The sequence below is a fragment of the Mchenga conophoros genome, linkage group LG7 (assembly GCF_057382185.1).
Source record: "Mchenga conophoros isolate Kocher_MC1m ecotype Shallow Benthic linkage group LG7, M_conophoros_male_GT1.1, whole genome shotgun sequence".
In the NCBI taxonomy this organism is placed as follows: Eukaryota; Metazoa; Chordata; class Actinopteri; order Cichliformes; family Cichlidae; genus Mchenga; species Mchenga conophoros.
In genome coordinates, this window is record NC_140532.1 from 1,231,146 (window position 1) to 1,243,864 (window position 12,719).

At 41.0% G+C, this 12,719-nt stretch overlaps 1 protein-coding gene across 9 annotated transcripts in view; it reads left to right on the forward strand.

Annotated features, from left to right (window-relative positions):
* cnot1 (CCR4-NOT transcription complex, subunit 1) overlaps positions 1-12,719 on the forward strand; it is a 30,036-nt gene that overhangs the window by 1,474 nt on the left and 15,843 nt on the right. For all 9 annotated transcript variants that reach the window (XM_085281418.1, XM_085281422.1, XM_085281415.1 and 6 more), the window contains exons 2-16: positions 67-365; positions 830-937; positions 3,826-3,924; positions 6,746-6,814; positions 7,311-7,365; positions 8,769-8,972; positions 9,104-9,272; positions 9,603-9,729; positions 10,326-10,436; positions 10,579-10,749; positions 10,870-10,997; positions 11,270-11,510; positions 11,670-11,789; positions 12,104-12,226; positions 12,361-12,512. In XM_085281418.1, the coding sequence (XP_085137544.1) occupies positions 264-365; positions 830-937; positions 3,826-3,924; positions 6,746-6,814; positions 7,311-7,365; positions 8,769-8,972; positions 9,104-9,272; positions 9,603-9,729; positions 10,326-10,436; positions 10,579-10,749; positions 10,870-10,997; positions 11,270-11,510; positions 11,670-11,789; positions 12,104-12,226; positions 12,361-12,512 (1,979 nt within the window). In that variant the 5' untranslated portion in view covers positions 67-263. The remainder of the gene's footprint in view (positions 1-66; positions 366-829; positions 938-3,825; positions 3,925-6,745; positions 6,815-7,310; positions 7,366-8,768; positions 8,973-9,103; positions 9,273-9,602; positions 9,730-10,325; positions 10,437-10,578; positions 10,750-10,869; positions 10,998-11,269; positions 11,511-11,669; positions 11,790-12,103; positions 12,227-12,360; positions 12,513-12,719) is intronic.

Sequence of the window (12,719 nt, forward strand, 5' to 3'; positions counted from 1 at the left end):
CAGCTCAAAAGTAAGTTTCTCTCTTATATTTCAAAGTGATTTTTGTGTTTGTTTTTCTTGTTTCAGATGCTGAACTTGATTTTAAACTGAAAGACTCTACCTACTTAGCACCGGGAGCCACCCACCCACCATTACCTTGGAAGTCAACATTATTCACACCTTTTGGGGGGGGGGAGCAGAAGTAACTTATCACTGAAGTGACTAAAGGGGAATAATGGTGATTTTGCGCCGTGCTCGGCCGCCTGCTTCCGCCCCAACCAGCAATGAATCTTGACTCGCTCTCGCTGGCTTTGTCTCAAATCAGCTATCTGGTGGACAATTTAACAAAGAAAAACTACCGAGCCAGCCAGCAGGAAATACAGCATGTGAGTGGTAGCGAAAAGTCTTTACCGTTATTTATTTAATTTTAAATTTGCAAACAGATATCTTGGAATACTTAAACACCACAAGATATTCTATTCACTTAAAGTTGTAGATGTTTAAAACCTTAATTAAACAAAAAATTGCATTTTTCTTCTGTTTTAGAGAGCTGTGTGTGTGTAAATTTTATGATGCTAATACGCTAGGACTGCCCAATGTTGATCAGGGTCTGCGTATCAGAGAAGTTTAAGTTTCAGAGAAGTTCACTTTCAAGATACTATTGGATCAGCTGGGCAGTGCTCTTTTTCCCTCGGTGAAAGGAGGAGCAAAGAGGACACGGTCTTGCCGTTTTGATGTTTCACTTGTGGCCACATTGTTATGAAAACTTGAACTTTATATGGCTTAGTGTGTCTGTGATGGTCTGTGTGACATGTTCTGACATTTTGGTGTGTTTCATGTGCTCTCCCAGATTGTAAATCGTCACGGTCCTGAGGCAGACAGGCATCTACTACGCTGTCTCTTCTCCCATGTGGATTTCAGTGGCGATGGTAAAAGCAGTGGCAAGGACTTTCACCAGGTAACTTTAAATTTGAGACGTTTGAATTCTGGATTTTCATATGTGCTGTTGTCATATAAGGCTGCAGCTAAATTTTGCCAGAGGAGCAAAACAAAACTCTTGAGTGGGTTTTGACAGGTTTTCGTCTTACTAGAAGGGATGTGCGCAGAGCCATTAGGTGGAAAACACACTTAGCTTTAACATGGTGGCCGAGTGTTCGTGTTTGTTCTTCAGTTTGCTCAACCATTGCTTATCTCAACTTCTTCGTACTTGGAAAAGATTTTGATGGGGGATCTAAGGAGGTGCGGTGTGGCATTTTAATTAAATGTTTTTAAATTTGTTTGTTGTTACCCTTTGATATGTTTTCACTGACATCCTCCAAGGTGGCTGTTTGTTCATAGCATACACACACTTTGTTTAGGAAGAATACCTCAGTTTCTGCAAGGGTATTTTTTTTTCTTTCTTTTTTTTTAAAGGCCTGATCCTGAAAAATTGCTGGATCCATAAAGACATGCTCCATGGAGCATGTAGATAAGAAATTGGCTGCCAAATGGCAGCATGGTGTTTTTAAAATTTAAATGTTTACACAGGATATGTTCATTGCTTTCTTTGAATTTGGCATTTTTCTTTGACATTTATTACCGCTAGAATGACAGAAACAAGGACCAATAACAAAGTAACAGCGCCTCTTTTCTTTTAAATTTCAGTGGGGATGTTGTTTCCAAGCAAAATGTCCCATTCCTTTCATAGTATTTTGAGCATGACTCACTCAAGCACTACAGAAAAGCCATAACCACCCTGAACTCACACATGCACTGACCACACACTTCACCCCCCAATCCAACGACTTCAAACAGACTACCATCACTACTATGCGTTACTTTATTTACAGTGTGGCTTATTGCACATAAACTTAGAACACTATTTATTTTATTGCAGATTTGTATTTTTTTTTTTACTTTTTTATATTTTTTTTGACTACTGTTCATGTGTATATAGTGCTGCAGAACTGTGCACCTCACACCCCTTTCTTTTCCCACATGTTTGCATTGGGTAGGAGATGCTCTGTATCACATTGTACGTGAGAATCGTGACAGTAAAAGGCATTCTATTCTATACAGCTGTGAACACATGTGGCATCAGTGAACTCTGTGAGAGTTGAGATATTAGACCTTAGGGATGGAGATGGGGCTGATACTAATTGTCTGTGCTTGCTCCTTAGACTGCCTTTGCAACATTGGGGGTCTTTTGTTTTGCTGTAGTGATAATAACTGTAAATATACAACCGCTGGCTGCAATTTCTCCATTTTGAACACCAGTTAATGTAATGTATAAGGATATAGGCGTTTGACGTGTCAGAAATACAGTAGTTACAGACTCTGACCCTTGCACTGCCATCTACTTACTTGATGACTAACATCAAAGCACGATCTGATATCCTCGTGTTGGTGTTGTTCCCAGATCATCATACTAAATGTTGTTCCAGGATCAACATTGCAAGTGACCAATCAGAATGTTGTGACGTCATACTTTTGCGACTTCGGGAAAAACCGGCGTAAAACAAAAAACTGTACTTAAGCTGCGAGAAACCGCCTCTGTCCGCCGATCAACGGACCCTGACCCTTTAATAAACAGTAAGCAGAATTGATATTGTCCTTGCAACATTGGAATTTCATAAATGCACGAATGGCTTGGCGCGCAAAAGAATAACGTCACAACAATGTGATTGGTCACTTGCAATGTTGAACCTGGAACAACATTTTCATGATGGTCTGGGAACAACACCAACACGAGGCTATCAGATCATCCAACATCAAACAGACACGTAAGCTTTTAGCAGTGGATGACCAGAAACTCTGTTCTCGCTCCAAACAACTTCAGAAAATAATCAGTCTTTTAAAGTTGCCTGAAACTTTCCTTTAACTTATTATTGGTTGTGTTTACAGCAGTAATTTGGCAGAAATGAAGAGGAAAAATTTATCCTGCTCGAATTTCAACTAGACTCTATTTGGAAAGAATAAAAATGGTGTAAACAAAACATTAGGGTTAGGGGGTTGCAATATGGAAACTAAAATGTAAAATGGTTTCACTTGGTAAGATCCGTTTTAACCTCTGGTTTAGTTTCACATCTCTTCTTGAGAGTTGGACTGCTGTTGCTTCTTGGAGCCCCAGTAATACGTAGAAGGCTGATGTAATCAATTCCTGTTTAGTATCATATTTATTTTTCTTCTTCTTTTGTGAACTTAGCGTTTGTTATTAAATCTGTCATTTTCTGAAAGCTGTTGGCCATGAAAACATGAAAATACATCTTCCTTTGAAATTACCTTTAAACTGTTGGAGCAACTATTGTAATAAAATCAGCTTCCAGCAGCAAAGTGTGAGTCCACTGTGGGTGGCTGTCCAAGAGTACAAGTACCTTCTTTTCACTTTGACAGTAACTTATTAACTGAGCTCTGATGTTGTAAGCTGTAAGACACAAGCATCTGTCATCAACTCCTTCACACTTTATGTTTAATGACAATCTTATACATTTCATATTTGGTAATAGTGGAGTTGGGCAAACAAAACTTGCAGAAGAAAGATGAATCCTTGCTTAGGACACTGCTATTATAATCAGAAAATTAGCTTAAACCCCTGAAATGCACGTTGTTTGTGTCTTTGACGTTATTAAAAAACAGAATACACTTTCTCCGAGATGCAGTTTGGTGTGTTAACAGCTCACCGCGGTCTCTGTGCAGCTTTGTTTGTGCCCCTGTAAGTGGGGAAACCTATACTTCATAAGTCACTGGTAACTCTGTTAGGAAAGTTACATTAATTAAAATGGCTTAGTCTGGTTATTGTTTTTATGAGTTTTCTGATTTTGTTCTTCACCCTAAACTTTTTTATTTTTTTCCTCCAACCTGTCAAAGACACAGTTTCTGATCCAGGAGTGTGTGTCGCTGATATCAAAACCAAATTTTATCTCTACTCTGTGCTACGCCATCGACAATCCCCTGCACTACCAGAAGGTAAGGAAAGATGCTGAAATGTCAGCGTATCAGTAAGATAAGCTCTTGATCTATTAAACCACTTTTTTACATGTTGGGCTTTAACCCTTTAAGACCGGTCGGAGTGGGCACGCTCCATGTTGTGTAACTATTTTTAAATTCCTGTAGCTCTGCAACCACGTAAGCTAGCGCAGTAATTTTTTTTGCATATGAAACCGGAGGAGTTGTACTTACATCTTGTGCCATCAGCTTGTCCTAGGTCAGTTTCCTTCCACATAAAGCTTTGCAGAAACTGCGTAAAAAGCACTTGCAGCAACAACAATAATAATAATGATAATAATGATGATGATGATGATTGGGTTTATATAGTGCTTTTCAAGGCACCCAAAGCGCTTTACAATGCCACTATTCATTCACTCTCACATTCACACACTGGTGGAAGCAAGCTAACAAATACATAATATTCCAGAAACAGGCTTTGCCGATCCGATCAGCTGTTCAAAACACTTCCTGCATTGGAATAGACGTCAGCGCGAACTATCACATATCCGCCATTACCTGCCCAAAACCGGAAGTGCTGTCATTTTTTGCAGAAAACAGTTTTTGTTTTTTACCTTCAGGGCCTTATAAGCCTATACTGGTGTTTTTAAAAGTCCTGTTTGACTTTATGCTTTTCTGTATTGTTTCTTGGAACTGCTGGAAATAGTTTTTGATGCACATGCTGTTTGTTTGTGTGTTTGGTGGTTTTTTTGTTTGTTTTTTTTTTGCAAATTTGCATTACGATATTTATTTTGGTTTTTCCTGCAGTCCATAAAAAATGGTGCATCTCAAAAATAAAACTATGAAGCACAAATTTCTCTAACTAGAAATATATGTAAAAAAAATAGTTGTTTTTTTTCCATTTTTTTTGTAGTTTATTGCACTTTTTTGCAATTTATGTACAGTGGGGCAAAAAAGTATTTAGTCAGCCACCGATTGTGCAAGTTCCCCCACTTAAAATGATGACAGAGGTCAGTAATTTGCACCAGAGGTACACTTCAACTGTGAGAGACAGAATGTGAAGAAAAAATCCATGAATCCACATGGTAGGATTTGTAAAGAATTTATTCGTAAATCAGGGTGGAAAATAAGTATTTGGTCACCTCAAACAAGGGAAATCTCTGGCTCTCACAGACCTGTAACGTCTTCTGTAAGAAGCTTTTCTGTCCCCCACTCGTTACCTGTATGAATGGCACCTGTTTGAACTCATCATCTGTATAAAAGACACCTGTCCACAGCCTCAAACAGTCAGACTCCAAACTCCGCCATGGCCAAGACCAAAGAGCTTTCGAAGGACACCAGGAAAAGTATTGTAGACCTGCACCAGACTGGGAAGAGTGAATCTACAATAGGCAAGCAGCTTGATGTGAGAAAATCAACTGTGGGAGCAATCATCAGAAAATGGAAGACATACAAGACCACTGATAATCTCCCTCGATCTGGGGCTCCACGCAAGATCTCATCCCGTGGGGTCAAAATGATCATGAGAACGATGAGCAAAGATCCCAGAACCACACGGGGGGACCTGGTGAATGACCTGCAGAGAGCTGGGACCAAAGTAACAAAGGTCACCATCAGTAACACACTACAACGGCAGGGAATCAAATCCCGCAGTGCCAGACGTGTTCCGCTGCTGAAGCCAGTGCATGTCCAGGCCCGTCTGAAGTTTGCCAGAGAGCACATGGATGATACAGCAGAGGACTGGGAGAATGTCATGTGGTCAGATGAAACCAAAGTAGAACTTTTTGGTATAAACTCAACTCGTCGTGTTTGGAGGAAGAAGAATACTGAGTTGCATCCCAAGAACACCATACCTACTGTGAAGCATGGGGGTGGAAACATCATGCTATGGGGCTGTTTTTCTGCCAAGGGGACAGGACGACTGATCCGTGTTAAGGACAGAATGAATGGGGCCATGTATCATGAGATTTTGAGCCAAAACCTCCTTCCATCAGTGAGAACTTTGAAGATGAAACGAGGCTGGGTCTTCCAACATGACAATGATCCAAAACACACCGCCCGGGCAACAAAGGAGTGGCTCCGTAAGAAGCATTTGAAAGTCCTGGAGTGGCCTAGCCAGTCTCCAGACCTCAACCCCATAGAAAATCTGTGGCGGGAGTTGAAAGTCCGTGTTGCTCGGCGACAGCCCCAAAACATCACTGCTCTCGAGAAGATCTGCATGGAGGAATGGGCCAAAATACCAGCTACTGTGTGTGCAAACCTGGTAAAGACCTATAGTAAACGTTTGATCTCTGTTATTGCCAACAAAGGTTATGTTACAAAGTGACCAAATACTTATTTTCCACCCTGATTTACCAATAAATTCTTTACAAATCCTACCATGTGGATTCATGGATTTTTTTTTTTTTTTTTTTTTTTCACATTCTGTCTCTCACAGTTGAAGTGTACCTCTGGTGCAAATTACTGACCTCTGTCATCATTTTAGGTGGGGGAACTTGCACAATCGGTGGCTGACTAAATACTTTTTTGCCCCACTGTAGTTCCTATGGATTTAATGCAGACATATTATTAAAATTTGGGCTATAACGGTTGTATTGATGCGTAGCAACTTGAAGTGCTCCCAAAATTGGCAGTACAGCATGAAAAATATAAAGATAAGCTCTGGCGAACTTGGTTCTATGGTCTTAAAGGGTTAAGTAGCTGAGAGACAAACTCGAGACACCCATGTTTGTACCGACATGTTAAAGGTGTTTACGAATACTAACAATGAATTGTATTTCAACCTTCAGGTGAAACACAAGATAACAACCGGTTTTCATTGTTGATTTAAATTGTCTTTCAGAGTTTGAAGCCATCTGCTCACTTATTCACTCAATTGAGCAAAGTTCTTAAGCTCAGCAAAGTCCAAGAGGTAAGCCCGCTCTATCAACTTTATTTCTTTCTTTATTTTAAACCATTGGCCCATCAGCGAGCCCATTTTACAAGCATTCTTTAAATGACTAACTCCGAGACAGTTTTTCCCTTAAACAAAATTCAAACTGTTTTGGAAAGAAGAGAAGACGAGCTTCAAAGCTTTCACATATGCTGATGTCTGAACAGACAGAAGTCAACTTTGCAATGATTTACTTAACTGTAGCTCCCACCATTCTGGGCTAAATAGAAAATTTAAGTAGTTCCTGAAAGATGAGAATGTATTTTGTAACTTTTCAGCGAAAAATGACAAATTAAGGACAAGTGGCCTCGATGACACTAGGTGGTAAAGGATCAAGTGAAAACAATGTAAATGCAATATAGTAGCTTTGGCACTTGTATGAACATAAAGTTAAATTTTGATCTAAAGATTCTCTGTATGAAATCAAGCAAACATTAGGCTCTCCTTTTAAGTGTTTTGTTTTTTTACCCCTCAGGTTATATTTGGCCTTGCTCTGCTCAACTCCAGCAACACAGACCTTCGTGGCTTTGGTAAGTTTTTCTAGCACACCATTTATTTAAACCCAGTGAATAAACAGTGTTTTTCTAGCAGTATTTGTCAGTAAAGTGAACAAACGGTTATATTTCCAACAAATCTTGTATTTCTAAAGATGAACTAATACATTTCATGCTTGTTCTTCCTGAATAGTCTTAAAATCTTGGCTGAAATGAGCCTGGTAGTCTGCTGCTGGTATGCAGTTTGCATTCTTTATGCCAGCTAGGGCTGCACGATTTTGCATAAAATGAGAATCACGATTTTTTTTGCTTAGAATTGAGATCATGATTCTCTCACGATTTTCTTTTCCAGTATAAATATTTATTGCACTTATTAACTGCACATCAACTTCGTAACAGTTGAGATTGAACATAAAAACAATAAATAAACATAAAAACAACAAATGTCTCACGTTTTGTTGTTGCCGAAAAATGTTGTACTGCTTGAAATTCTGTCTCCACCGTTGCTCGATGCTGCGTGTATAGAGCAGGTAGTGCAACAATAGAAAAATAGTTGCGGGACGGCACTGTGTAGCGTTTGTCTAGGGTGTTGATCATTCGCCTAAATCCCTCGTTTTGCATCAGCCAAACCGATTTACGGTGTTCTCATGGCTCTAGTGACCTAGCCCCCGGCTAACTATCGAGCTAGTGGGTAACAGACGTCTCCGAAAACGTCGGAGCGTTTTTGAAAATATGTGGTGTCCTGATAAACTGAGCAGATATTTGAGGTTTACACAGCTACATTCTCGCCTGAAAATATGTTAAACGTTTATTTTGTGACCCAGAAAGAATAATAAGAGTAACATTAAAACTAACTAGCTGCCGCCATTGTTGGAAACTAAGCAGGGCCGCGCTATGAATTCTGGGACACAGCTGCTGCTTCTTCTTCTTCGGGGTTTAACGGCAGCTGGCATCCTTGTACATGCAGTGCTGCCATCTTCTGTTTCAGTTCGTTATTACACTCTTAAATCCTGCTACTTATTTCTGCGTCCTTTGTGATCTTACAAAGCTTCAAACGACGCGTCGACTATTAAATCAGTCGTCGACGATTTTGATAGTCGACGTAATCGTGACTAGTCGACTAATCGTGGCAGCTCTACCTGTCTCACACACACGCTTACCAATGCAGAGAAATCCTGAAATCAATGCTTGACTTTGTTTCAAGATTTCAGTTCATCTCTTTTGCACACAAACACGCTTCTTGCGGAGATGCATTAAGGAGCATTGTGTGCTTTGATTGCAGTCATTTCTGGAAGGCATGGCGTACTGTCCCTATCATTCTTCTGAACATTTAATCACTTAAATGTTTCACATTAGCTGCACCTAATGATTTTTTATTTTTTTTTTTTCCAAACATAGTACACAGGAAAGCACATGATAAACTGTTTTTTTTCTCTCAGCTGCTCAGTTCATCAAGCAGAAACTTCCAGACCTCCTGCGGTCATACGTTGACGCAGATCTTGGAGGAAACCAAGAAGGTGGCTTCCAAGACATTGCCATAGAGGTGCTGCACCTACTGCTCTCCCATCTACTGTTTGGACAGAAGGGAGCCAGTGGGGTAGGGCAAGAGCAGATTGACGCCTTCCTCAAAACACTTTGCCGAGGTATGGAGGATCAGTTTGGGGGGGGCTGATTGTAAATCTTAAATATGCACGCAGACTGACTCGATATGGTGAAACGGCCAGTTTTGTTTTCCCAATCTGACTCTGCCACGCTTTCTGTGTGTTGCTGTCAGATTTCCCCCAGGAGCGCTGTCCTGTGGTGCTCGCACCACTGCTGTACCCTGAAAAACGGGACATTCTCATGGACAGGATCCTACCTGACTCGGGGGAGTTAGCTAAGACCAGGATGGAGAGTTCTCTTGCAGAATTCATTCAAGAAGTTGGCTATGGTTTCTGTGCTAGGTGAGTGTGGCTTGTTTGAAACTGTGTGAACAAAGTGATTTAAAAGAAATAAACCTGACTACAGTTATTTGTCTTGTATCTAAATTCTAAGTAATCATTTGAACGACCGTGTGTTGGCACCAAGAAGCTCTTGCGTGTTTGGTAAATTGTGTTAAATAAATATGAAAGAAAACTGGCAGTCTTTTTATTGTTTGAACACGCTTTATCACAAACCTCAAAGTGAGTTATTACTTAATCCTGTCCTAATATAAGTTCTGGTCTGAAATTACATGCGAGTGCTCAGTAATGACGGATTGTAGGCAACATTGACCTTTTCTTTCCTCTCTTCAGTCTGGACGAGTGCAGAAACATAATCGTTCAATATGGGGTGAGAGAGGTGACGGCCAGCCAGGTAGCCAGGGTCCTGGGCATGATGGCTCGTACCCACTCTGGTCTAACTGACGGCATCCCACTACAGGTGAGACTCTTTATTTGATGGAGGGGACAGGAAAGTGTAAGAACGCTGTTTGGTTTGCTTCATAGTTAGTTTCTCTTCACACAGACTTGCCATGAACTACTGTAAGTGCAAACATGAAGATTCAAACTGCTGTTGTTTTTGCTGAGTGCAGGAGACAGTCTAGCAGTTCACACTGTTTTATTATCAACCAGTTAAAGATTTGGCTAGCGCAGCTGTGGACTTCTCAATGTCAGGCAGCTTCTCCGTGTGCACATGTTTTATTTTCATGCTGAAGTCGGCCTTAACTGACAGAATGAAGTCGAATAGAGTACCCTGTTATCATACAAGGCCGAGCAGCCCTTCTGTCTGATGCTGTGTTCTGTAAGCATGTAGCAGTTCACCTTCGACACTCGGCTCTTTCTGTCCCTCTTAGTTAAGCCTTCACGCCGTGGGCTTAATGTTAAAAAGAAACCTTATCAAAGCCCAGGCGTACCTGCTTTGCTCTTCTCTTGTTTTTAAATGTGAGTGCACTCTGTCCCATGGTACTGGACAAAGGTGGAGACGGTGGCTCAAACACAGATTTTGATGGATGATTGATGGCTTTCCTCTTTCTGCAGTCTATCTCTGCTCCAGGAAGCGGTATCTGGAGCGATGGGAAAGATAAGAACGATGGTTCGCAGACACATACGTGGAACGTTGAGGTCCTCATCGACATTGTCAAAGAAGTGGTAAGTGAACTGTCAGTTCATCTGAAAACCAGAAATTTTCCAGGAAACGCTGAGATGGAAAACTTAACAAAAATAAAAAATCCTTTTTAATGACTGAATTTTCACTGCTTATTTATTTATTTATTTTTAACCTATACCCTAGAATCCCAATCTCAACTTCAAAGAGGTGACATATGAACTGGACCACCCGGGCTTTATAATCCGAGACAGCAAAGGCCTGCAGGTAGTGGTGTATGGGATCCAGAGAGGGCTGGGCATTGAAAGTTTTCCTGTGGATCTCATCTATCGGCCTTGGAAACATGCTGAGGGACAGGTAACTTATGTTCATCGAGAGGGTAAAAATTCAGGTGTTTGGGGAAAATTATGAGAGGAATCTTTGTCAAGTTGGAATAGATTTGTGTAGTTTAATGCATCTTTTCTGTATTTTTTCCAGTTGTCATTCATTCAACACTCCCTGATGAACCCAGACGTGTTTTGCTTTGCTGACTACCCTTGTCACACTGTGGCCATTGACATCCTCAAGGCCCCACCAGAGGATGACAATAGAGAGATTGCCACATGGTATGGAAATTGAATATCACCTTGCCTCTGCAGAACGGTGTGCCGTTGCGTATTTTTCTTACTGTGGCTTCAGATTTTGCTTTAAAGCAGTAAAAATGTAATTGAGGTGTCCTTGATGGGCTCTTAAACTGGAGGCAAAGTTGGACCTCTGTGTGTACTGAAGTGTTCACGTTAAAAATGAATAAATAAAAAAAATCCATCACTTCAAATCAAGTTTACCACGACACTTTAAAACTCTGCCAAAGCGCTCATCTTTTTGTAATTCTTCACAGGAAAAGTCTGGATCTGGTGGAGAGTCTGCTTCGACTGTCTGAGGTGGGCCAGTATGAGCAGGTGAAGCAGCTGTTCAGCTTCCCGATCAAACACTGCCCCGACATGTTGGTGCTGGCGTTACTGCAGATTACCACCTCGTGGCACACACTGCGCCACGAGCTCATCTCCACCCTGATGCCCATCTTTTTGGGAAATCACCCCAACTCCGCCATTATCCTGCACTATGCCTGGCATGGACAGGTTGGTGTTTGTTATTAGATCAGTGTTGCTGGGTAACATGTTGTTTGGCAAGTCATGTCTTCAGTTAAGTGTTTCTCAAGTTTTCTACTAGTTTGGTGCGTCGTTCAAAAACTAAAAAAATCCTGCTTGCATACAAAACTGTGTCTGTCTGTCTTGCAGGGACAGTCTCCTTCCATACGTCAGCTAATTATGCATTCGATGGCTGAATGGTACATGAGAGGGGAGCAGTATGACCAAGCAAAGTTATCTCGCATCCTGGATGTGGCCCAAGACTTAAAGGTTGGTTAGAATACTGCGTTCTCCTTGACCATTAAAGTTTTTGTACTCTTGTAACATTTCATCTGAATTTAAGGTAGAGGGTAAAGGTACACGCTGTATAGCATGTCGGTTCTCTCCTTAGAAACTTTTTTTGATTTAATATTTAAAAACATTGTATTTGCTGCAATAACAGACCTCTGTACATAATCTGATTATTGGATTTAAAGAGTCCGTGTCTATAGTTGTAAAGGTGGATTATTAAATGTTTCATGTAATAAATGGAGACAAATTAAGTGAACCCAATGTGAACATGAATGTGTTTTTCCTCTCTACAGTCTCTATCAATGCTGCTGAATGGTACTCCGTTTGCCTTTGTTATTGATCTCGCTGCACTTGCCTCGCGTCGTGAATACCTCAAACTCGATAAATGGCTTACTGACAAAATTAGAGAGCACGGGGTAGGTCTTTAAACTAATGATTGCTAATCGATATGTCTTTTTAGATGGGTTTCCTGTTTATGCTAGTGTAACATTAAACGTATTTCATGAAAAGTCTGGTTTTGTATTAATTATATTTCTTGTTCTTGTGACAGGAACCTTTCATCCAAGCTTGTGTGACGTTCTTGAAGAGGCGCTGTCCATCCATTATGGGGGGTTTGGCTCCTGATAAGGACCAGCCCAAAAGTGCCCAGTTGCCTCCAGAGACTCTAGCCACCATGCTGGCCTGCTTGCAGTCATGTGCTGGGTGAGGAACTTTAAAGCCTGGTGTTTATCCCCTATTCGGATCGACTGCTTTTTCCATTGCAATTGCGCACCACCTTTTGTGCGTGGTCATCATCATAGCAACGCGAGCGAGCGTCCTGTGATGTAATTGGTATGCAACACACTACAACAAAGGTACAAGCAGAGGTGATCGTACTCGGGCCGCGGCTTTTTCTTCTTAGTTGTAGCC